The sequence below is a fragment of the Arachis hypogaea genome, chromosome 3 (genome assembly GCF_003086295.3).
Source record: "Arachis hypogaea cultivar Tifrunner chromosome 3, arahy.Tifrunner.gnm2.J5K5, whole genome shotgun sequence".
Classification (NCBI taxonomy): Eukaryota; Viridiplantae; Streptophyta; class Magnoliopsida; order Fabales; family Fabaceae; genus Arachis; species Arachis hypogaea.
In genome coordinates, this window is record NC_092038.1 from 135,465,024 (window position 1) to 135,488,807 (window position 23,784).

Consider the following 23,784-nt stretch of genomic DNA (forward strand, 5'->3'; position numbering starts at 1 on the left):
ACCCCCGTAACCATCTTATCCGTCTTGTCGCCGTGATTCCAACGCAACCAGAACCGCCGCCAGACGCGCCTCCACGCGCCGCCAAAAGACACTGCCACGACCAGCTTTCCAACGCCGCCGCATCGCCACCAGACGCCTCCAGACGCGCCGTCACGTGCCGCCGGAACCTTGCTGGCCACCTCTATTGTTTTGCCTTCCAGAAGCTTCAGCAGCCGTTGGATCTTGGACGCGATCAGACGCTCCTGGCACTTCCACGTGTCGTCGCGCAAGGCATCATTGGTATCCACTGACCCGCGGCCGACCCGACCCGCCCCGCCGTCGACCCACGTGCCACCTCATCGCCACGCTGTCTTCTTGCTCCTCTCAGTTGACGCCACGTGTCATCATTTGCTGACGTGGCGCTGACGTGGCAGACAAGTGGGACCCTCCCTAAGATTTTTTGGTGAGCTCTTTCCAATTCTGCACTCTGATTTCTTATTTTCTGCTCCAAAATTGTCGTTTTCTATCCTCTCTTTGATCTTTGTGACTACTATCATGGAAAAGCCAGGTGTTTTTGCTGTCACCGAAAGAAAGGGTAAATTCTGTCGAAACTGTAACCGTTCTGGGCACTTTTTTCCCAACTGTCCTTCTGTTGAATGTCACACATGCCACCAGAAAGGTCATATTAGCTACCATTGTTCACGGCTGTTCTGCCGTTACTGCAAGCTCTCGGGACATTTAATTACTGCATGTCCTACTCGCCCACCACGTCCTAGTCCACTCAACTCATCTCCTGTCTCTCTTTCTGATATTGCATCTCTTCTTCAGCGTCTTCTCTCTGTTTCTGGTAATACCCCTGCTGCTTTTTCCACCCCTCCAAGTAATTCTAAATGGTACTTTGACTCGTGTTGCTTTAATCACATGTCTCCGTTGCATAATATTTTCTCGTCCATGTCTACCACTACAAATGGACCTTCTGTCAATACTGCAAATGGATCCCTCTTGCACGCAACACACAAGGGTTCTATATCCTAGTCAACTCTTAATCTTCCTGATACTTATTATATTCCCAAATTAAACTTCAATCTTATTTTTGTTGGTCAACTTGTTAATCTGGGTTTTGAAGTCACTTTTTCTGTTTTTGGTTGTCGTGTACAGGATCCTCGGACGGGACAAATCATCGGGAATGGACCTAGGGTCGGAAGGTTGTTTGAACTCGAGAATCTTCATATTCCTCATGTACCAAATCTCTGTGCTGCTTCTTCTCCCTCTACCCTTCACTTATGGCATCAGCGTCTTGCCCACACCTCCTTAGGAAAACTGCGTCCTCTTGTGTCTCAGGGTGTTTTAGGTTAGGTTCCAAATGAATCTTTTGATTGCATTTCTTGCTAACTGCCAAACAACCTGCTTTATCTTTTCACAATAATTCATCTCTTGCTTGCTCTCCTTTTGATCTCATTCACTCTGATGTTTGGGGCCCTGCTCCCACTGCCTCTATGGGCGGAGCTCAATACTTTATCGTTTTCATTGATGATTATTCCCGTTTTACTTGGGTTTATTTGATGACTAATCGCCATGAGTTACCTCAGATCTATATCAACTTTGCTACTATGATTAAAACTCAGTTTTTCAAGGTCGTTAAGGTTTTCCGACGTGATAATGCTATGGAATACCGTGATTCCAAACTCTTAGCCTTTCTTGCAGAACAGGGTACTTTGTCTGAGTTTTCTTGTCCTGGTACATCTCAACAAAATGGTAGAGCTGAACGCAAATACCGTCACATTCTTGACTCCGTCCGTGAAATGCTCCTTTCTTCTTCGTGTCCTGAGCGTACTTGGGGTGAAGCTGTTCTTACTGCTGTTCATGTTATCAATAGACTCCCTTCTTCTGTTCTTGGTAATGTTACTCCCTTTGAGCGTCTTTATCATACCTCCCCATATTATAGTTCTCTTCGAGTTTTCGGTTGTGTATGTTTTGTTCTTCTTCAGCCTCATGAACATAGTAAACTTGAACCTCGGGCTCGTATGTGTTGTTTTCTTGGTTATGGCACTGAACACAAGGGTTATCATTGTTGGGATCCTCTCTCTAAACGTATTCGTATATCTCGTCATATTGTCTTCTGAGAGCACCACATGTTTTCTCGATTCTCATCTTTTGAGTCCATTCCTACTACTCAGTCGCCTTTGTTTACTAACCCCAATGTTGATCTTTTTTCTAGTGATGATTCTACAGATTCTATATCGAGTGACCCTCCATAGCCTCCTGTTCTTCCGCCTTCTCCATCTCCTGATGATTCCAGACCGGACGATGATCCTGCTCCTACCGTCATGCCTCCTCCTCCCGCTCGTTCTTCTAGGGTAAGGAATCCACCTCCTCATCTTCTTGATTACCATTGCTTTTCTACTATTCTTCATCAACATGAACCTAAGACATTCAGAGAATCCTCCTCAAACCCAAATTGGCAACAAGCAATGCAAGAAGAAATACAGACACTTGAAAAAGCACACACTTGGGATTTGGTTGATCCTCCTTCTGATCAGGAAGTTGTGGGCAGTAGATGAGTATACAAGATCAAGACTCGCTCTGATGACTCTATTGATCGTTATAAGGCCCGCTTGGTTGCACAAGGTTGTACGCAAGAGTATGGTATTGATTATGAAGAGACTTTTGCCCCCGTCGCTCGTCTTACGTCTGTTAGAGCTCTTCTTGCCATTGCCGCAGTTAAAAAATGGTCTCTCAGTCAGATGGATGTGAAGAATGCATTTCTTAATGGGGATTTGAAAAAGAAAGTCTATATGAAACCACCTCCGGGATATCCTTGTCCTTCTAATAAGGTTTATCTCCTTTGCAAGGCACTTTATGGATTTAAGCAAACTCCTCGTGAATGGTTTGACAAGTTCAGCACTACCGTATGCAGTCTTGGTTTTACTTCTAGCCCTCATGAGAATGCCCTCTTCATTCGTAAGAGCGAACGTGGAGTTGTTCTTCTACTCTTGTATGTTGATGACATGATCATTACTGGGATGATGTTGATGGTATCTCTGATCTCAAGGCCTCACTTCACCGTACCTTTGAGATGAAAGATCTTGATTCTCTCAGCTATTTTCTTGGTCTCGAGGTCATCTCCACCGATGATGGCATCTATCTCTCTCAGGCTAAGTATGCTTCAGATCTTCTTGCTCGCGCTAGGATTACAGATAGTCGCACTGAGTCTACTTCTCTTGAGCCTAATGTTTAATTTACCCCTATGGATGGCACTGTTTTGGATAATTCGACTCTCTATCGACAATTAGTTGGCGGTCTCGTCTACTTGACTGTCACCCGACCAGACATCGCCTATCCCGTTCATGTACTTAGCCAGTTCTTGCCAGCTCCTCGTACTACTCACTATGCGGCAGTTTTTCGCATTCTTCGCTACATCAAAGGCACTCTATTTCATGGCCTTTATTTTTCTGCACATTCCTCTTTGTCTCTTCAGGCTTACTCCAATGCTGATTGGGCTGGTGATCCTACTGATCGTCGTTTTACTACTGGTTACTGTTTATTTCTTGGCGACGCTCTCATTTATTGGCGTGCTAAGAAGCAAACGTTCACCGCTTGCTCAAGCACAGAAGTTGAGTACCGTGCCCTCGCTGACACCACTGCTTAAGTTATCTCGATTCGTTGGCTTCTCGAAGATTTGGGTGCTCCTCAGTCGTCCCCTACTGATATTTTTTGTGATAACCGCAGTACTATTCAGATCGCCCATAATGATGTGTTTCATGAACACACCAAACACATTGAGATTGATTGTCACTTTGTTCGGCAACGTATCCTTATTGATGCTGTTCGTCTCATTGCTGTTGGAACACTAGATCAGACTGCTGATATCTTCACGAAAGCTCATCACCCGACTCGTTTCCGGATTTTGTTATCCAAACTCAAGTTGGTATCCTTAGCTCCCACTTGAGTTTGAGGGGGGATATTTGAGAATCATTAAAATCAATTTAGATCAATTAATATCGTCTAGTATATCTGTATATTAATTGTAGAATTCTATGATTTTATTGCTCTAATTCATTTATCACCTATAAATACTTTTTGTATATTATACCTTCTAACACAACTCAATAATACACTTTTTAAATTACTTTCTCAGTCTCTTATTTCTAACCGTCAGGACCGTCAGGAGGTCTATTTTTCGTTTTGGATATTTTAGGAGCATACACAACTCAAATCAATAAGACATCGGACAAATAGCTTCATGCATGTTAATTAATTTCTTTCTTTCTTTCTTTCTTTGTTTCTTTCTCTTCTTCTCTGTTTATGGCTGATGTTGATTAATTAAAAAAAAATCTCATATTATATGTAACTTGATCAGTGATGTTCAAAGACCAACATCTTTTGACTAATTGTTATAGACTTATAGTTTTATATATATAAAAATATCAATGATATATTTACTAAAAAAGGCAACGATCACGTAAATCAAAACTCTATTTGGATATCACCAATTAGTTAAACATAGTTATTGAGAGGGAATGAAGCGGAAGTAGATAGACATGAGCGACGCACTTTTGTACTAAGGATAAGCACTAAAATTATTAAACAAAGAAAAATATAACCATCACTACCAAAAATAAATAATTCCCAATATGGAGTAATGCATTATACAGGAATAGTAATGATACTTTTATTTTTTTATTGTATGTTATTATTAAAATAGAAATAATAATATATATTTTTGTTATATATATATAATATTTGCTGCAAGTCTGCAACGAAAAAGGTTCTATATGGAGACCTTATTAGGGGGAGATATATTTTGAGTTTCTAACAATTTAAGTGACCATGTTCCTATTTATTTGTGGAGTAGAAGTTTAATTTGATTCATGTCCCTTTATAAAAAAAAAAAGTGCAATTTTTTTTAATCAAAATAAAGAGATAAATTGTTCCATGATTTCTGTTGTGGCGATGAGGCAATGCAGTACCAATCTTTTCATGATGTTGTCCATCAAAGACTAATGAAAGTTGTTCACGTGACACATTAACATGCTAATAAGCTAGCAGTTAAGTGCTACATTATTAGCGATGTTAAATTGTTAAATCAGATAGGGATTTGGTTTTTTGTTTTTATTTGTCCAAACCAAAATAATGTTTTTTCTAATTAAGTGAATCATCTTTTTTTTTTTTTGGTGACTAATTAAGTGAATCATCTACGATGATTATTTATTATTGAAACACTAACTATTTAAAATAAAGATAGATTAACCCCATGTTTTCAATCAAAATAATAGTAAAATTCAATCTTTTTAGTTTTAAGTTTTGAATAAATCCAATGCATGACGTATTAATGGGAAATGACAGGGGCAATAATTTTGTTGAACAACATAAACAAACACTAATGAAATAAAAACACACTACACTTTTAAATTAAATTTTTAAATTTTAATATTAAAATAACAATCCGTACATTAGTAAAATGAACATCCGATATATCTATTGTTTATATTATTTAATATTTTTATTGTTTACCTATACTTTTTTCCGTATTAATAAATGTCTATTTTTTATTTGTCTTATATCAACTCTATCCCGATCAGACTCTATACATATCTATTTTACAATCCATTTTCTTTTATTCTTTAGATATTTTATTTTCGGTTGATTAGTTAACTATAAAAATGTATTCTGTTCAATTTACACTCACTGTGACTTGTTTTTGAGAGGCATAAACAAATTAATGAATTTAATCTCGATACACTATAATATATATAAATAATTTTATAACGTAATTTAATTATGTTTATTATTTTAGATGACAAATTATATATTAATTATAAAAAATAATTATTTTTATGACATAACGATATATAATTAAATATATATATAATTATTTTATATTACTAATATATTAATATGAAATTTTAAATTAATTTATTTTTTATATATCATAATTAATGTAATAATTGTTGTTATTATTTCTCTCATTGTTATTTGATATTTGTTTATGCGAAATGTTGTATCATATTAATATATCATATTAAAAAAAGTAACTCATCAGTTAACAATAAAGGATTTTTTATTTAAATAAATAAATAAATTATAATAATTAACGAAATAAATAATTTATACCGAAATAAATATCTCTTTCTGTTTACACTGTAAATGAGATAATTTTACATGTATCTCATTTATAGTATAAACGAGATAAAACGGGTTGACGCGAAATATGTATATCTCGTTTACAACATGTATCTTTTTAAACAAAATTAAAAATAATAAAAAATATTAATATTATCAATAATCCAAATTTTTAGCATGTAATTAATATATAAAAAGGTTGATAGAAGAAGTCAAAATAGATATGTTTGATCGATTGATATTTAAAATGTGGAAACTCAAGTCACGTGAAGTTAATAGCTGAAAGTTGTTAGATGATTTGACTGATTTGACTAAATTTTCATTTAATGGCTTTCAGTTATCAACTTCACGTGAAGTCGAATGCACTTGAGTTTCCACCTACTTAAAAAGGTTGATAGGATATTGCGAAAAGAATAGAAACGGTTATCTCTCACATTATCTCCCACTATTCACATGAGAGATAACCGTTTTAATTCTTCTTCGCTATTCTACCAATGTCTCCTCCCAATTAACAAATAATTATTTTTATTTTTTAAATTTAAATCAATTCAATTGGATTATAATTTAATTTAAATTTTTTTAAAATGGATATGATGGGAGAGATTGATAACCGTTTTTATAATTTAATTTAAAATTTTCATAACCATTTAAAATGGATATAATGGGAGAGATTGATAAATTGATAACCGTTTATATTTTCATAACCGTTTACTCTCTGCCACCCTTCTCTTTCTGTTATGAAAATTTATCATTCTCTCCATTATATGATATATCTATTTTAAACGGTTATAAAAATTTAAATTAAATTATGAAAAGGGTTATCAATTTCTTCCGTTATATTCATTTAAAAAAAATAAAATTAAATTATGATTCAATTGGATTGATTTAAATTTAAAAAATAAAAATAATCGTTAGTCAATTAGTAGGAGATATTGATGGGATAGTGAGAGATAATTGAAACGATTATCTCTTAATAGTGGGAGATAAAGTGAGAGATAACTGTTTTCATTCTTTTCTCACTATTCTATCAACCTTTTTAAGTATTAATTGATCAAATATATCTATTTTAATTTCTTCTATCAATCTTTTTATGTATTGATTGCATGCTAAAAGTTTATATTATTGATAATATTAATATTTTTTATTATTTTTAATTTAAAAAAAAATACATATATCGTATAAATGAGATATACACTTTTTGCGTCTATCTATTTTAAATACATGCAAAATTAACTCGTTTACGGTGTAAACGAAATAAGAGAGAAATATTTATTTGGGTAAATATTTTTTAAATTATTTATTTCGATAATTATTATAATTAATTTATTTATTTAAATAAAAAATCTTAACAATAAATGTTTAAATAAAATTTAAACAATTACATATTAAAAAATAAAATATTCTTCAGACTTCTTTCAATCCCCAAAAACGCATTAAATAAAGCGTATCCCACAATAACTTTGAAAGTCAATGATCCAAACTAGTAGCATTGCCCGAAAAACATATTCTTTATCTCGTGTCTGAATTTGCTTTGAAAATTTGGATGGAATATTCTTTCCAGTTTTGGATTGACATGAACACCAACAAACCAGGTAGCGATACATAAGTCATTAAGTTGCCCCACAGCGCATGTTTAAATTAAAGACCGGACGTCAAACCCCTTGACCTCATCATCACATGATTGGGATTTAGACCTAGCTAGGATTAGATTATTATCATCCTCTAATGATCAAGGATTGGATTACCTTTTTATTATATGTCATCTATCTTCTTCTTCTCGTAGTAGATAAGATGTACATATAATGAACGTTCAACAATCATGCATTAAGATTTGTCTTCTCATTATTGTAACGGGTATGGATAACAAGGACTGGAAAAATCCAGTTGAACTTGAATTTTGTAAAATAAGCTTAGATGTATCCAATAAAGCACATGATTTCTTAACTAACTAATCATATATCTCAGTCATATCATCTATTGTATATTGGATTGATAAAAACAATTTCTAAAAAATTACGTATAATTTAATTTGGTCCCCATAAAAATATCAATGTAAATAATTAATTTATTAATTTTGATAAAATTTTATTTTTTAATTTTAATATATATATATATTTGATAGATGGAATAAAATCTATTATTCTATATATTATAGGAAGCATTTCGGGTATTTTAAGTATACCCTGTTCTTTTTTAGAAATTTGAAATGCTATGGTTTAGAGTCATTCAGATTTAATATAAAAAAGTTATCAGTTTAAATATAGGGGAATATGCATTATGTGGATATACTGATATACACAAAAGGAGTTGCATGGAAGAGTTGTAACGGCACCGTGATGTAGTAGGTTTTGGTAGAGGTAAGCATTCCATTGTGATCCTTTGTCTGATAGATTGACATAATGTGCATGTGTGGCTTTAAAGGGATGAGCCAGCCAATAACATTATCTATTGAGAATGCATTTTGCTGGCCCATACAAAGAGAAAAGAACTCAAAGTATTCTTAAGATAGTCTATAATGGGCATAAGGTATATATTATTAATTATTATATCATAGTAAAAATTTACAAATATAATATAAGAATAAAATTATTTTGCGAATTAAGTTGAGATCAATAAAATATATTATTAGTTTGAGAATATTTTTTTAAAAGAGTTGTTTAATTGATCAACTAAAGTTGTTAGTTTATACCAATGTTGTCAAAACCGGACCGGACCGGACCGGTCGGTTCGACCGAAAAATTAATAATCTGGACAATTTGATTAGACGTTTAGATCGTATACGCAATTAAACCGTTAAAAATCGGCCGGTTCGTCACAAACCAACCAAAATCGGTCAGTTCAATACAAATCGGTGAACCGGCCGGGTCCTACGGTGCTCCCACCATTCTGTAGGTCCTTAGGTGAATATTGGATAATATGAAAAAATGCATGCAAGATGGTTCAAACTCATGCCATCTAACAAGAGAGTTGCATTATATGCAACCAGGCTGTCCGTTCTTTAATTAGTTACTATTTTAATTATTTTATATTTATATTTATATAATTTAACTTTAGTTTTATAATTTTTTTTAATTTATAATTTTTTCAAAATTTATACAATTATTAAAATAAATATAAAATATTTTAAATATTAACATAAAATTTTATTTTAATGTATTGACAGTGTAAAATATTTTAAACTCACTTAATTTTTCTTTTTATAATTATATAATATCTATTAATATTATTTTTTAATAAATATTTGTAGTACATAATAGTATAATAGATATTAATTAATTAATGAATTATTAAAATTTAAAAATAATAGTTATTTTAATATAAAAATAAAATAAAATATTTATGATAGAGTAAAATTAACAAAATATTTATCGTTTCTGTTTTATATTATTTTAAAATAGCTAGATATTCTTCAAATATTAGTGAAAATATATATTTTAGATTTTAATTTTAAATTTTTTACTATTTTTTTATTTACATATGACCGGGTTAACCGATTCAACCAGTGACTCATCGGTTGAACCAGTGACCCAGTGACCCAATAGCCTGATCGATTCGATCATCGATTCGGTTCTGACAATTATGGTTTATACTCTTTTTGTCGAAGTAGACCAAAATTTAAAAAAAAAGCAGTTAAATATACAGTAATTAAGAACAAAAAAAGATATTTATTTTTTGTGTATTTCTGTAAGAAATTAGAAAAATAAATATAATAGAATGAATATTAATAATTATAAAATTTAGTGATTCTACTAACATGAATTCAAAATAGAAATTGTATTTATTGAGAAAAATAAATATTAATTTTAATATCTAAGAGACTATAAGTAAAACAAGTTAAGAGTAGTAATAATATTTTTTTTGAAAAATATATTAATTGTAAGAAAAAATAATGTCAAATAATTTTAATTTCAGAAATTATAAAAAAATATAAAATTATTAGAAATAGAGAATGACATGAAAAAAGAAGTGGAGTTACTAAATTAGACGTACTAAAATAATATATTTTATTTATGGGTTTAGTTAATACGTGTTATAAAGACACATAATAAATTTATTATTAGTAAAAAATTTTAAATATTTTTATTTCATAAATATAAAATAAATACATTAAAAACTTAAATTTTTTATATTTTTAATATAAAAATTTTAATTTTATAATCTTAATTAATATGTGTTTAAGAGCACAAAATAAATATTTTTTTAATTATATTTTTTAGATTATAATATTTTATTATGAGTAATGTTACACATCTAAATTTTTTTAGGAACAAAGTTTAACTAAGTTAAACAATAAGATTTAAAACAATATTAGTTATAATTAATTTTTGTAATCAAGTGTAGATAAATCTTTTTAAGCTACATTTCATACATGACATACCAGTACTCCAATAAAATACACTGAAATACCTGAAACGTATCCTATATCATATTCTTAACATATTAAGTAACACTTTAACCATAATATGAGGAAAAATTAATAAAAAAATTTTTTGACTTACGTTATTATCTTTTAAAAATTAAATTAAAATGCATAATTTTTTAAAGACAAAGTTTAAATATTAATCAATTATATATTATATTTAAAACATGTGAATAGAAAATAAATATGCACCCTACCAATACATATGCACCACAACACACAATCTCTGACCACTTCTCTTTCTTCAGATCACTAATATAGGTGTGAGGGGAAAGAAAGGTTAACATTGTATCAAAAACAAACCTTCAATCTACATGATAAGCAAGTTACAAATAAACCAATGTCAACACCTGATCAAACATAACTTTTATATGACAGGCCACACCTTGAAAATATCATCCCTCTGTGTATAGTGTATATTGTATAGAACCAGTGAACAAAATAAAAAATAACATATAATGCTATTATGCTAATCAAATGACAAATTTCATAGTAATGAGAATACAAAACCTATTACACGAGCAGAAACAAGATCAAGAGTTTTGAATAAAATTGAAATTCGTAGTTTCATAACATTGGTATTAGCCATGACAACTTAAGTTGCTCATGATTATAAACAACCACCAAAACCATGAGAAAGAAAACAAATAGAGAAAATCTATAGCAACTGGTAGCTGACATAGAAAATGTATTCATCCCAGTTCAATCACCAATGCAAAACTCAACAAGTGTCTTCATTGCTTGCTTTTTCACTACCTTCCCATACACATCTCTTGCTAGCTTTAAAGCTTTTTCCATCCCCACAAGGCCGCTGCCACCGCCACCATTTTTCTTCAACTCCTCCACCATGATCTTAAGCAGCCTATGATCACCTCCCACCACATCAACCACGCTATCCACCACGGCATCCATGGCTGGAATGCGCCTTCCCCACCTCTTCATAGACCTATCAGACCTATAAGCCTCACAATAAGCAGACCAAAATGAAGCTCTCAAATAGGCCTTCTCTTTTCCCCTAACCTTCAATCTCTTCATGTGTTCCTCCAATTTATAAACCACACCACCAACATCCATCCCTCTTTCAAGTCCAATCTCAATCTCTTTAATCTCTTGTTTGGCGAAAACCTCGTTTTCAAATCTACACCTCTTACACTTGCATTGAATCCCCCAAGTCATCGACATCTCCCTTCGCTTGCTCAGAGGACTAAGCGGATCTAAATAGGCAAAAGTGATCTCTTCTCCGGCCTTCATATCCTTAGAAGCATGAACTATTAAGTAGTCCCCAACATGCAGTCGCCGCGAATTTGGACAGCATGAATGGTTGATGAAGGAAGGTAATAGCCACAATCCAACACCATAGGAATCATTGTTCTTCCTCAACACATTGGCCGAAACAGCATCCTCTGTGAGTGAATTCACATCCAAAATGGCCAGCAACTTCTCCATATCAATCATTTCACATGAATCCATGTTCCCAACATTCTCAGGCCTAAACAAATCTATATCAGGAATCTCAAGTTCTTCCTCATCTTCCCCAATTGACAACATACCAATCAAATCCCGGGTTTTGTAACATTTCCTTGCAAATTCAGAAACTTTTTGAATGAAATTCTTCCACATTGCTAACTGCGCATCCTCGCTTAAATCCTTACCTGCCAATATACTCCTCTCCATTACAATTGCCCTGGTGACCAAGATCAACGACCCTGCATCAATGTTCTTGGTTGCGAAAAGGCCGCGGCCGCTGATATCTGATTTCCTGATCTCCACCGCACCAATGTACTCTGCAAGCTCCGGAGGCTTCCCGTGAAACCCATTCGAAACCCAATCGGAGAGGTCCAAGGACCCTGTCCTGGCTAAAAACTCAAACTTTTTGCACTTGTCAACATACCCAATTAGGGTTTCGGAGTTCCCAGCAGCTTGGGAATCAAGCAAAGCTGCTTTAAAACATTCAAGCGCCATCGAGTACCTATTGAGGCAGAGCAGGATCTTACCTTTGCATAGCAGGGTCTTGAAATGCGATGCATCGATCTGCAATGCGCGATCGCAGTCTTGCAAGGCGCAATGGAAGTCGCGAAGGCGAGACCTGGCTTCGGCGCGGTTGCAGAGGGCAATGCAGAGTGATTTGTGAAGCTTTTGGAGGTGATTTGGATGATGAAGAGAGAGTTGTTGTTGGTGGTGGGTGCAGTGAGAGATGAGGTTGGAGTAGACGTCAATGGAGTCATTCCATTCTTCTCTGAGGAAAAGCTCTGCTGCTTTGGACCTCAGTTGCTGAATGTACTCCTCTTCCGCCATTTCTTGCTCTGCCTTTGTGTTGTCTTTGACCTCTTCTCAAATGGAGCTTCTTTTTTCCAATTTCAAAAGTTTGTGTAACGGTCGCATTATTTATTTTAAATTATATCTTGTGGCCTTTTTTTTTTTCCTTCTCATCAATTTTTTTTATTTATTTAAATAAAATATAGGTGAAGACTCGTATGAATGGATAATTTAAATATATATAAAAATATTATATTAACAATATTTTTATAATTTAAGTATAAATACGATACTCCAAGAATACTTTCATATATATTTTTATTAGGATAGTCTAATTTGTTAGAATTGTAAATTATACTTTTTAAGATAGAAAATATTTGATATAGTTTTATATCAAAAATTATATATATATATGTATATATGTTCATGACTAATAGAAAAATAGGTTGAATTTTTTACAATTCACCTGTAATTTTCATATAAATTAATAGTCAATAACTGATCTATGATAATTAGACAAATTTATTAAAATATCTTATAATTTTTTACTATTAACTTTACATAAAAATAATTATAAGTAAATTTTTATTTATATATTGCTTAATTTTTAGTTTGCATAACAGTGCAACTAGGCATTCTTCAAAATGCTTAGAAGAATTATGTTTATAGCCATTATTTGACAATGTTGTACAGATTTGTAACATGCTGAGAGGAAGCAAAATAATTATTACAACTATATTTTCCTTTATTAATAATTCTTTTATTATAGTTAGTAAAACTGGATATTTTCGTTAACTTTTGTCAACTTTAGGAAGGTTCAGCAATTTGCTTCGTTAACTGGATTTTTTTTTTGTTTTGGGCCCTTAGCCCCGTGCCTAATAAAAAAAAAATAGTCTGGAGATTGCATCCCCCAACCTTTTTACAATTGTTGGTACCTCTATTCTTAAATCGTTTTTTATTCCTGACCTCAATTATATTGTTGATGTTTTTAGTAGTTAAACTTTTGTAATTAGTAGAAAACTTTTTATCATTAAGTAATTTAGTTTGATTTGATTAATTTTAAAATTAGTAAATTCTATTATTACTTAATTAATTAGTATTTGGTTACTATAAATTATATTTTTAAATGAGGTTAAACATCAATTAAAATTTAAATTTTAAGGTTATTATGAAAAAAATTAAAATTTTGTCTTCCTTTTTTAACTTAAGCCTGTTCATATTCTGGTCCAATACTATAGTCCAGAACTAAGTAAGTCAAAAAGGCCCAATCTAAAAAAGGGTCATTACTGATTTTTCCGACCTTCTTAAAGAGGTCGGATTCGACATGAGCTGGCAGAGGTCACTTATTCAAATAAACAACTGCCCTCTAAAATCTTTCACCGACTTCTAGAAGAGATATCTCAACAACCCCAAGATAAAGGGACGGTTATCCACCTTCAATAGTGGAATTACACTAACGGTAGTTATTAGATCATCACCTATAAATACACTGACACACTCATGTAAACCTAAGTTCCGATATATTCTAAACTTGCTTACCCCCTCATTGACTTAGGCATCGAAATGTCTTTGCAGGTACCACCCCCCATTTCTCAAAACATACAACAAGGACGGTAGCTCTCTGACGCAGGACAAGTCGGTGACCACCTTCCTTGAATGCTTGGGCCTCACAAACAAGCCCAATCATCCGGTTCTAGGTAAGCCCGGGAGCATTGGCGCCGTTGTCGAGGACCTAGAAGATCAACCAGCGATGGTAGACGACCAACAAGAAGATGGACACACCGCATCGGAGTCTGAGTAAGAGCATCAAGATGCGATCAACAACGAGAGAGCAATAATATCCCTACAAGGAGCGGAGGGACAGCAGGGTGAAGGCCCCTCCAATACCCAGGGATCAAAGAGGATTTCCTCTAAAGTTCATCAGCTCGGAAAGGATGGGCCACCACACTCTGCTGACCTAATAGGACTACTACATGGCCACCAAAGACGGCTGGAACAACTAGAGCAGGAGTTGGAACGACAACGCGAGGTAGAGAGACATCTCAGAAGGGAAGCCGAGCGAGGAAAAGAGCTCGAAAAAAATCTCTTAAGACTGGAATCCACCTTCCGAGATAGGGGCTATCATACTGACCGAGAGGACACCCCATTAGGGGGAGAGGATCCATTTAGCGAAGATATCATGAGGGCTAAAGTACCCAGAAACTTTAAAAGCCCTGACATGAATCTATACGACGGGACTACTAACCCTAAGTACCACCTCAGCAACTTCAAAAGTTGGATGTATCTAGCCGACGCCTCTGATGTTACCTGCTGCAAAGCCTTTCCAACGACTTTGACAAAGGCAGTGATGAAGTGGTTCGATAGCCTTCCTCCCAGGTCGGTCACCAGCTTCGATGACCTCTCGTGTAAGTTCCTTATGAGGTTTTCAATCCAGAAGGACAAAGTAAAGCACGCGCTAGCGTACTGGGAGTAAAACAGGAAGTCAGAGAACCCCTGAGAGACTACATGGAAAGGTTCAACAAGGCGTACCTAGAAATTCAGAACCTGTCCACTGAAGCAGTAATAATGGGACTTGTCAATGGACTTCGAGAAGGACCTTTCTCTCAGTCAATCTCTAAGAGACATCCGACCTTTTTGAGCGATGTACAAGAAAGAGCTGAAAAATACATCAACATGGAGAAAAATGCCAGATTGTGGGAACTAAGCTGGCGATCGGGGCACTTTCACCCATCAAAGGAAAAGGAGAGGGAGCCCAAGAAAAAAAAGAAGAAGTCGGGTCTGAAAGGCCCAAGAGATATCATTCATATACTCCTCTGCGAGTTTTCCTAGTCGACGTATACAGAGAAATTTACCACACCGAAAAGCTACCTCCCCCTCGACCCATCAAGAATAAAAGGGGGAAAGTCGTAGCAAATACTGTGAGTACCATAAGCTGTATGGGCACTCCACCAATGATTGTTACGACCTAAAAAATATGATAGAAAAGCTAGCCATGGAAGGTCGGTTGGACAGATATCTCATGAAAAGGTCGGACAATCGTGGAAAAAGGAAAAGAGATAACGAGAGTCACGGACAAAGAAGTCCGCTCCCGCAAACCCCCAAACGTCACATTCATATGATATCGGGAGGCTTCGCAGGAGGAAGAGTGACGAAGTCATCTCGAAAAAGGCATTTGAAAGAAGTTTACCAAGTCGGGAATCAAGGTCCCGACCAACCCACTATTTTATTCACTAAGGAAGACTGAGAAGGTATTGCGTCTGGGCATGACGACCCAGTAGTAATCACAATAATTTTTGCCAACGCTCATGTACACAGAATTCTGGTGGACCAAGGGAGCTCGATAGACATCCTGTTCAAACCAGCGTTTGACAAGCTGGGATTGGATGGGAAGGAGTTAATGGCTTACCCGGATACTCTCTTCGGATTGGGGGATACTCCAATTAAGCCATTAGGTTTCATCCCCCTACATACAACTTTTGGAAGGGGAGGGAGATCCAAGACTCTAAGCATCGACTTTATTGTCGTCGATGTGGGTTCTGCCTATAATGCCTTGATAGGCAGGACAACCCTAAATCGGCTTGGAGCAGTGGTTTCTACCCCCTATCTTTGCATGAAGTTTTCAACGCCAGAGGAGATCGCCACCATCAGAGGAGATCAGAAGCTGGCGAGAAAGTATTACAACGAAAGCCTGAACCTAAGAGGAAAAGGCAAAGAAGTTAACACTATTGAACTCGGAAGAGTCCGAGCTAAAGAAGAATTGCGAACACAGCTCGGAGGGAAAACTGAAGAAGTTCAGATAGGGCAAGAAGACGAAAAAAACATAGGAGCCAATTTAGCAGAAGATTTGAAGCAGAAGCCGACAAAGCTCCTACAAGAAAATTCCGACCTTTTCGCCTGGAAAGCTTCCGACATGCCAGGGGTCCCGACCTGTCCAACAAAGAAGACGAAAACTTGGTCCCGAACAGGCTCAAGTGGTCGAAGAACAAGTGCAAGCCCTCATATAGGCAGGTTTTATCAAAGAAGTCAAGTACCTGGCCTGGCTAGCAAATGTGGTGCTAGTCAAGAAACAAAACGGCAAGTGGAGGATGTGTGTCAATTACACCGACCTCAACAAAGCATGCCCAAAAGACCCATATCCTCTTCCGAATATTGATACCCTAGTAGATTTCAGCTTGTCGTATCAATACTTGTCGTTCATGGATGCATACTCAGGATATAATCAAATCCCGATGTACAAACCAGACCAGGAGAAGACATCTTTCATCACACCTAGGGCGAATTACTGCTATGTGGTCATGCCCTTCGGGTTAAAAAATGCAGGAGTCACATACCAAAGGTTGATGAACAAGGTGTTTGCACCTCGCCTGGGGAGTTTAATGGAAGTATATGTGGACAACATGTTAATAAAAACCAAGGATGAGGCCAACCTCCTGACCGACCTCTCACCAGTCTTCAACACCATAAGGGCGCATGGGATGAGATTGAATCCCGCAAAGTGCACCTTTGCAGTAGAGGTTGGAAAATTTATGGGATTCATGTTAACACAAAGGGGAATAGAGGCTAACCCCGACAAGTGTAAAGTGATCCTAGAAATGAAAAGCCCGACTTGTTTAAAGGAAGTCCAGCAGTTGAATGGCCGACTTGCAGCTTTGTCTATATTCCTAACGGGATCAGCGTTGAGATCCCTACCACTGTTTCCTCTACTAAGGAAAGGATGCCAGTTTGAATGGACTCCTGAATGCGAAGAAGCTTTTCAGGAGTTCAAAAGGTTTTTAGGCCAACCCCCTGTTCTTATCCGACCCAAAATCAGAGAGGAACTTGTCTTGTACTTGGCTGTCCCCGAGAAGGCTGCGGCATCAGCACTCATACGAGAAGACGAGGACGGGCAGCATCCTATTTACTTTACCAGCAAAGTTTTACAACGCCCCGAGTTAAGGTATCAAAAGCTCGAGAAGTTTGCGTATGCCTTAATAGTGGCGTCCAGAAGACTTCAGCCTTATTTCAAAGCTCATACTATAAAGGTACGAACGAACCAACCCATGAGGCAAATCCTTCAAAAAACGGATATTGCAGGAAGAATGGTTCAATGGGCTATAGATTTGTTCGAGTTCGACCTGAGATACGAAACTCGGATAGCAATTAAAGCTCAATGCCTCACCAACTTCGCGGCAGAATACACAGGAGACCAAGAGAAAACATCTACATATTGGGAGTTGTATGTGGACGGCTCATCCAATAAAGTCGGAAGCGGTGCGGGAATCATATTGGCCAATTAGGAAGAAACCCAAATAGAGGTCTCTCTGAAGTTTGAGTTTTCGGCCTCCAATAATCAGGCAGAATACGAACCCTTGATTGTCGGGCTGAAGCTAGCTAAAGAAGTCGGCGCAACCAAAGTTGCAGTCTTTAGTGACTCTCAAGTAGTGACCTCCCAAATCAATGGAAAGTATCAGGCGAAACATCCAAATATGAAAAGGTACTTAGGAAAAATCATGGAACATCTCAAGCGCTTCCTAGAAATTGAGGTCCGATATATACCTCAGGAGCTTAATAGCAGAGCAGACGCCCTTTCCAAGATAGCAAGTACTAAGCCGGGAGGGAACAATAAAAGTATGATTTAAGAAACTCTCTAAGAGCCCTCAGTTGTGAAGATTGAAATCAGACAAGACATCTTAGAAGTTTTCGGCCTATACCTCGGATGGATGGCTCCCCTGGTCGAATACCTAAAATTCGACATCCTATCTAAGGAGCAAAAAGAGGCAAAAAAAATCCGAAGAGAAGTACAAAATTATACTTTGATGAAAAATATCCTCTATAAAAGGGGAATATCAACACCATTGCTGAAGTGCGTCCTGATTTCTAAGATGGAAGAAGTCCTAGATGAAGTACATAATGGCATCTGCAGAAATCATCTGGGAGCAAGGTCTTTAGCCAGAAAAGTTATCCGAGCTGGGTTCTTTTGGCCGACCTTACAGAAAGACGCCACCAACTTCGTCAAGAAGTGTCGGCTTCCAAATGCACGCAAATTTCCATGTCACTCCCCCTGAAGAGCTTGTTAGTGTCACCTCTCCATGGCCTTTTACAAAATGGGGATTGGACCTACTCGGACCTTTTCCCCAGGCCCCTGGACAGGTAAAATATCTCATAGTGAGAGTGGACTATTTCACGAAGTGGATCGAAGCAGAATCCTTGGCCACTATTACAGCGCAAAGGAGTTGGAAGTTCCCTTACAAGAATATCATTGCAAGGTTTGGAGTTTCCCACTCCATTACCACCGACAATGGTACCCAATTTACCGACTCTACGTTCAGAAATCTGGTAGCCAATATGAAGATCAAGCATCAGTTCACCTCGGTGAGCACCCATAGGCAAATGGGCAAGCAGAGGCAGCCAAGAAAGTCACACTGGCAAGATTAAAGTAGAGACTTCAAGAGGCAAAGGGAGCTTGGGCTGAAGAGCTTCCTCAAGTTTTATGGGCATACCGGACTACACCTTAGTCTGCCACTAGCGAAACACCCTTCCGACTTGCTTATGGCGTAGAAGCCATGATCCCAGTTGAAGTCAACATGCAAAGTACAAGGGTAAGATTCTACGATGAAATCAGTAACGTTCAAACGCACAAAGAGGAACTAGAACTACTCCCAGAAGTTCAAGAACAAGCTCGGATAAGAGAAGCAGCACTAAAGCAAAGAATGACAAACAGATACAACAAGAAAGTCATTAGAAGAAACTTCGCTTTGGATGACTTGATCCTAACTCGACATGATATCGGAGTAAACAAGTCAGGCCAGGGAAAGCTTGCTGCAAATTGGAAAAGGCCTTACAAGGTCATTGAAGTCTTAGGAAAGGGATATTACAAAGTGTCTGATCTAAATAGAGTTGAGCTCCCCAGATCATGGCATGCTTGTAATATGAGAAGATATTATAGCTAAAAGTGAACTTTTCTCCCTGATGTACTCTTTTTTCCAACTTCATGGTTTTTTCCCAAATAGGATTTTTCTGAAGGGGGTTTTAACGAGGCATCAAAGCGAAGGCTAGGGGTTAGAAATCTCAAATCCTCTAGTAACTAAAGCAACCTTGTAAAGTTACTTTCTTCTCTTCAATAATAAGTATTCATCTCTTATTACAAATTCCATTATTATTCTATGATACGCTCCGATTTAAGCTAAAAAAAATGCAAAAATCTGATGACCAACCTACATGGTTGGCGAGATAAAGCGACGAGGTACAAATTGGAGTAAAGAGGCTACAAAAAGATCATGATAACTCAGAAACCAAATAGCTTATGACTTATAAGTCGGAAAGCCCGAGTAAAATGAAATAAATCGCAAAAATAGCCTAAGTTACGAAAGCAATTCAATAAAACAAAGAAAATTTGAATGTACAAGGACAGAGTAATGGAAAAACAAAGGGATGCAAAAACCAGTAACCATCCTACGAAATTCTATCAGGAAAGCAGTAAAGGGTTTTTTCACAAAAAGCCTTAACCATGCTATGAAATTCTATCAGACAAAAGCATCAATGACGTAGATAATAAACAAACTACTTCGTTAAAAGGCCCTATTTAAAAGGATCACCAAAAAATGAAGAGTTGTTAATGATCCTAGTAAACAGGATCAGGAGTCAAAGAACCACCAAACAAACACATAAAAATAAATTGTTCAAAAAGGACTCACAAGCCGGGCCTTAAATAGCTTTTTCAGGATCAGGAGCGGGAATAGAGTCGTCACCAGGAAGGGAGGTCTGAACTTCGGCCACAGGAGTCGGAGGGGTTGGAAGGGTCCCTTCGGCGGCAGAGGTTGGAGCTTCGCCAAGTTGAGAAGAAGAGCTCGGCAGGAACCATTCCATTTGTTCAACCTCGCGTGAAGGAGATTCAATAATACGCTGTCCACGTCTTCAACTCGGAATCGGTCTCAGGGCGAGGAGGAGAGACAATCTCCCCATTAACGACCACTTTGTCGGGATAGAAGGATGAGAGATCCAAGTCAGGACCGATGACTCCGACTTGTTCCTTGAACACCCTCCACGTCTCTTTAGAGCTCTCAATAATGGAATCCTCCCGGTCCTGATAGGCCTCCCGATTCAACTCCAGTTGCTTCTTCAAATCAATATTATCAAAAAAACCCTCACATAATTTTCCTCAGCCTTACTCTTCATCCCCTCAGCCAAAGCACATTGGGCCATTAATTTTTTCTCCCTCTCTTTGAATTGAGCAAGCTCATCTTTGAGCCAGATATTCTCTTCCTGCAGCTTCTTCTCCTCTTCCTGATACAGGACAATCCTCCCCTGAAGGTCCTCTATGGATTTTTGAGAATAACTCAAGAGAGTTTTGTCCAAAATATCAAGAAGGGAGGTGCAAACCCCAGCAGTTCAAATTTCCCCCCAGATTAAGATATTGAGATGATTTCGGATAGCAGCATCATCCATAGCAATGTGTGTATGGAAGAATGTGCTTCCAAGTAAACTTGGTACCATCGAAACTAGCATCCCCAAGTTGGGAGGAACAGGTTTCCGAGGTCTTACGTTTCTTCCTCTCAGGCTCGGGGGAAGGTTGAACTAAGGGGGTAGAAGTAGGAGGAGAAGGAGGAGGAGGAGGAACATGATTTACCAAAATCGGTCTGGCTGAAGAAGTCCCCGAACTAGACCTATGAAGAGGAGGAGTAGAAGAAGCTCCGACTTCCTGTGCAGCAGCTCGGGCGTGGACATTCCTCTTTGCTTCCTGCACCTTCTGGTAGGCCGCTCTTGATCCGCTTTTCACCATTTCTAAAAAAGAGATAGAAAGTTCATTATTATGCAAGTCGGAAATAGGCACATAAACTAGAAGTTACAAGCAATAGCTACAAACAAAAGAAATACTACCTAGCTCGGTTTGCATGAAACTCGGAGAGCCAAGAAGGAATTTCTTAGTATCCAAGTTTGGAGCCCGCCCCCAAGCCTCTCGAAAAAAACCAACAATGGCCTCCTCTACCTCATCCAACTCATCTAGGCTATATTTATCAACGGGGGAGGTCTCCAACCAGTACAGAGGAAATCAGGGTTCGTTGTTCTCATTTAAGAAAAAAGGATGATGGCCTTCTACAGCCTGGACCTTAAAGAAAAAGTTTTTGAAGTCATGGAAGGATTCATCAAATATGGAAAAGGCTTTTCGACCTTGAATAGCACGAAAAGACACCCACTGCTATTTGTTTTGTTTATTTGAAGCACTAAAAGGCTTGGTCAAGTGGAAGAGATAGAAAAAGATTTTGAAAAAAATCTGGAAATCAAGCTCTTGGCTAACAAGTTGGTAAATCTTCATAAAATCCTAGGAATTGGGGTGGAGTTGGGTAGGAGCGACTCGGCAGTGGGACAAAACTTCCATTTCAAAATTGGAAAAAGGAAAAGAAAATCCCAAGCGGGTGAAAAGATAGTCGTACATAAAAAAGAAGTGGGGGTTAAAATCATTAATCCTCCCACAGCAAACCCGGTCCTCAGGGTCTGGGGCCACTAGTGCGTATTTTGGTTCATCGGCGTCAAGACTACAGATTCTATGGTGCTTGCGGAGTTCAGTAATAAAGATAGTATCCACTAAGGGATTCTCAGAAAGCACAGGGGTATCCACCCATCGCAAGAGGGTTTCGGGAATACGGGAAGACATTTTTCAGTAATAAGAAAGCGTATACAAAAGCGACAAAACCTACAAAGAAAAAATAAACCATCAAAAAATAGAACCCTTGGAGATAAAACAGTTTTCTAAAATAAGTAAAATAGCCAAAAGAAATAATCTTTTGTAAAGTACGAAAACCTCAAAGTCCCTACGAATAATGGAAACGCATCAAAGGCATCGCGCTCTCTCTCCGACGTACAGTATATCAAACAGAGACGAAAAAACACCATGAGACTAAAAAGAGGGCGCAAAGAACTAACCTTCAAGAGAAAGTGAGGCAGAATTCCCAAATGCGGTGTCACAGAACGCCAAAGAAAATCCAAGAGTCTGAATAAGGGAACAAGGAAACAGAAGAAGGAAAACTTCGAAGAGAAGACAAAAGAAAACAAAGAAAGGAGAGGGAAAAGTATTTATAACATACTAGGGGTATAACAGTAAAACGACGCTATCATTAAAGAAACGCGCCGTTACCAATGTAATTGCTCCCCCACATGTAAATGCAAGACCCGAACAGACGCGACGTTTGAGATGCGACGGTTGAGAAATTCAAAATCACGTCGGTTTTAAAACTAAAATCACATCGATTTTCCGACTTGAATGTACCCGAGTTCAACTAATACTCGAATCCAACTCATAACTAAGAGATCAGACTCGAGTAGGGGCACTGTTCACACCCTGGTCCAATACTATGGTCCAGGACCAAGTAAGCTAAAAATGCCCAATCCAAAAGAGGGTTATTACCGATTTTCCCGACCTCCTTAAAGAGGTCGGATTCGACATGAGCTGGCAAATGTCACTTATTCAAATAAACAACTGCCCCCGAAAAATCTCTCACCCACTTCTAGAAGAGATATCTCAACAATCCTAAGATAAAGGAATGGTTATCCACCTTTAGAAGTGAAACTACACCAACGGTGGTTATTGGATCGTCACCTATAAATACACTAACACACTCAGGTAAACCTAAGTTTCGATATATTCTAAACCTACTTACCCTCTTGCTAACCTAGGCATCAGAGTGTCTTTGCAGGTACCACCCCACATTCCTCAAAACATACAACAAGGACGGCGGCTCCTTAACGCAGGACAAGTTGGTGACCACCTTCGTTGAACGCTTGGACCTCACAAACAAGCCCAATCATCCGGTTCTAGGTAAGCCCCTGAACACTTATCCATGTAAAAATGGGTTAAACCTCAAATTTAATGGTTTGAACTGGATCCATTTATTTATATATTTAAAAAAAAGAGTATTACAACAATCAAAAGAAAAGGGAAAATTTTTTCACCCAAAACAGAATTGAAGGAAATTTAAAATCAATAAAATATTTCTTACTTTCTTGGCATTTGGAAGTGAGACTGAAACTGA

The 23,784-nt window shown here is 36.9% G+C and overlaps 2 protein-coding genes across 2 annotated transcripts; one reads left to right on the plus strand and one right to left on the minus strand.

Moving 5' to 3' along the window:
- Window positions 1-10,986: 10,986 nt before the first annotated feature.
- LOC112734109 (methyltransferase FGSG_00040-like) lies at window positions 10,987-12,865 on the minus strand. The gene has a single exon (XM_025783315.3). It carries the CDS (start codon window positions 12,815-12,817, stop codon window positions 11,225-11,227), a length of 1,593 nt encoding a protein of 530 aa, XP_025639100.1. The 5' UTR covers window positions 12,818-12,865; the 3' UTR covers window positions 10,987-11,224.
- A 5,925-nt stretch (window positions 12,866-18,790) lies between these two features.
- On the plus strand, window positions 18,791-19,707 carry LOC140183639 (uncharacterized). Its single transcript, XM_072232103.1, has 2 exons — window positions 18,791-19,182; window positions 19,284-19,707. The coding sequence occupies exons 1-2, from the start codon at window positions 18,791-18,793 to the stop codon at window positions 19,705-19,707; spliced, it is 816 nt and encodes a 271-aa protein (XP_072088204.1).
- The last annotated feature ends 4,077 nt before the right edge of the window (window positions 19,708-23,784 follow it).

Bases quoted from the DNA above. Each gene is read 5' to 3' on its own strand.
- LOC140183639 (XM_072232103.1), top strand. From the start codon at position 18,791: ATGCACGCAAATTTCCATGTCACTCCCCCTGAAGAGCTTGTTAGTGTC. The intron at 19,183-19,283 runs GCAAGATTAAAG...GTCTGCCACTAG, and splicing joins CAGCCAAGAAAGTCACACTG to CGAAACACCCTTCCGACTTG.
- LOC112734109 (XM_025783315.3), bottom strand. From the start codon at position 12,817: ATGGCGGAAGAGGAGTACATTCAGCAACTGAGGTCCAAAGCAGCAGAG.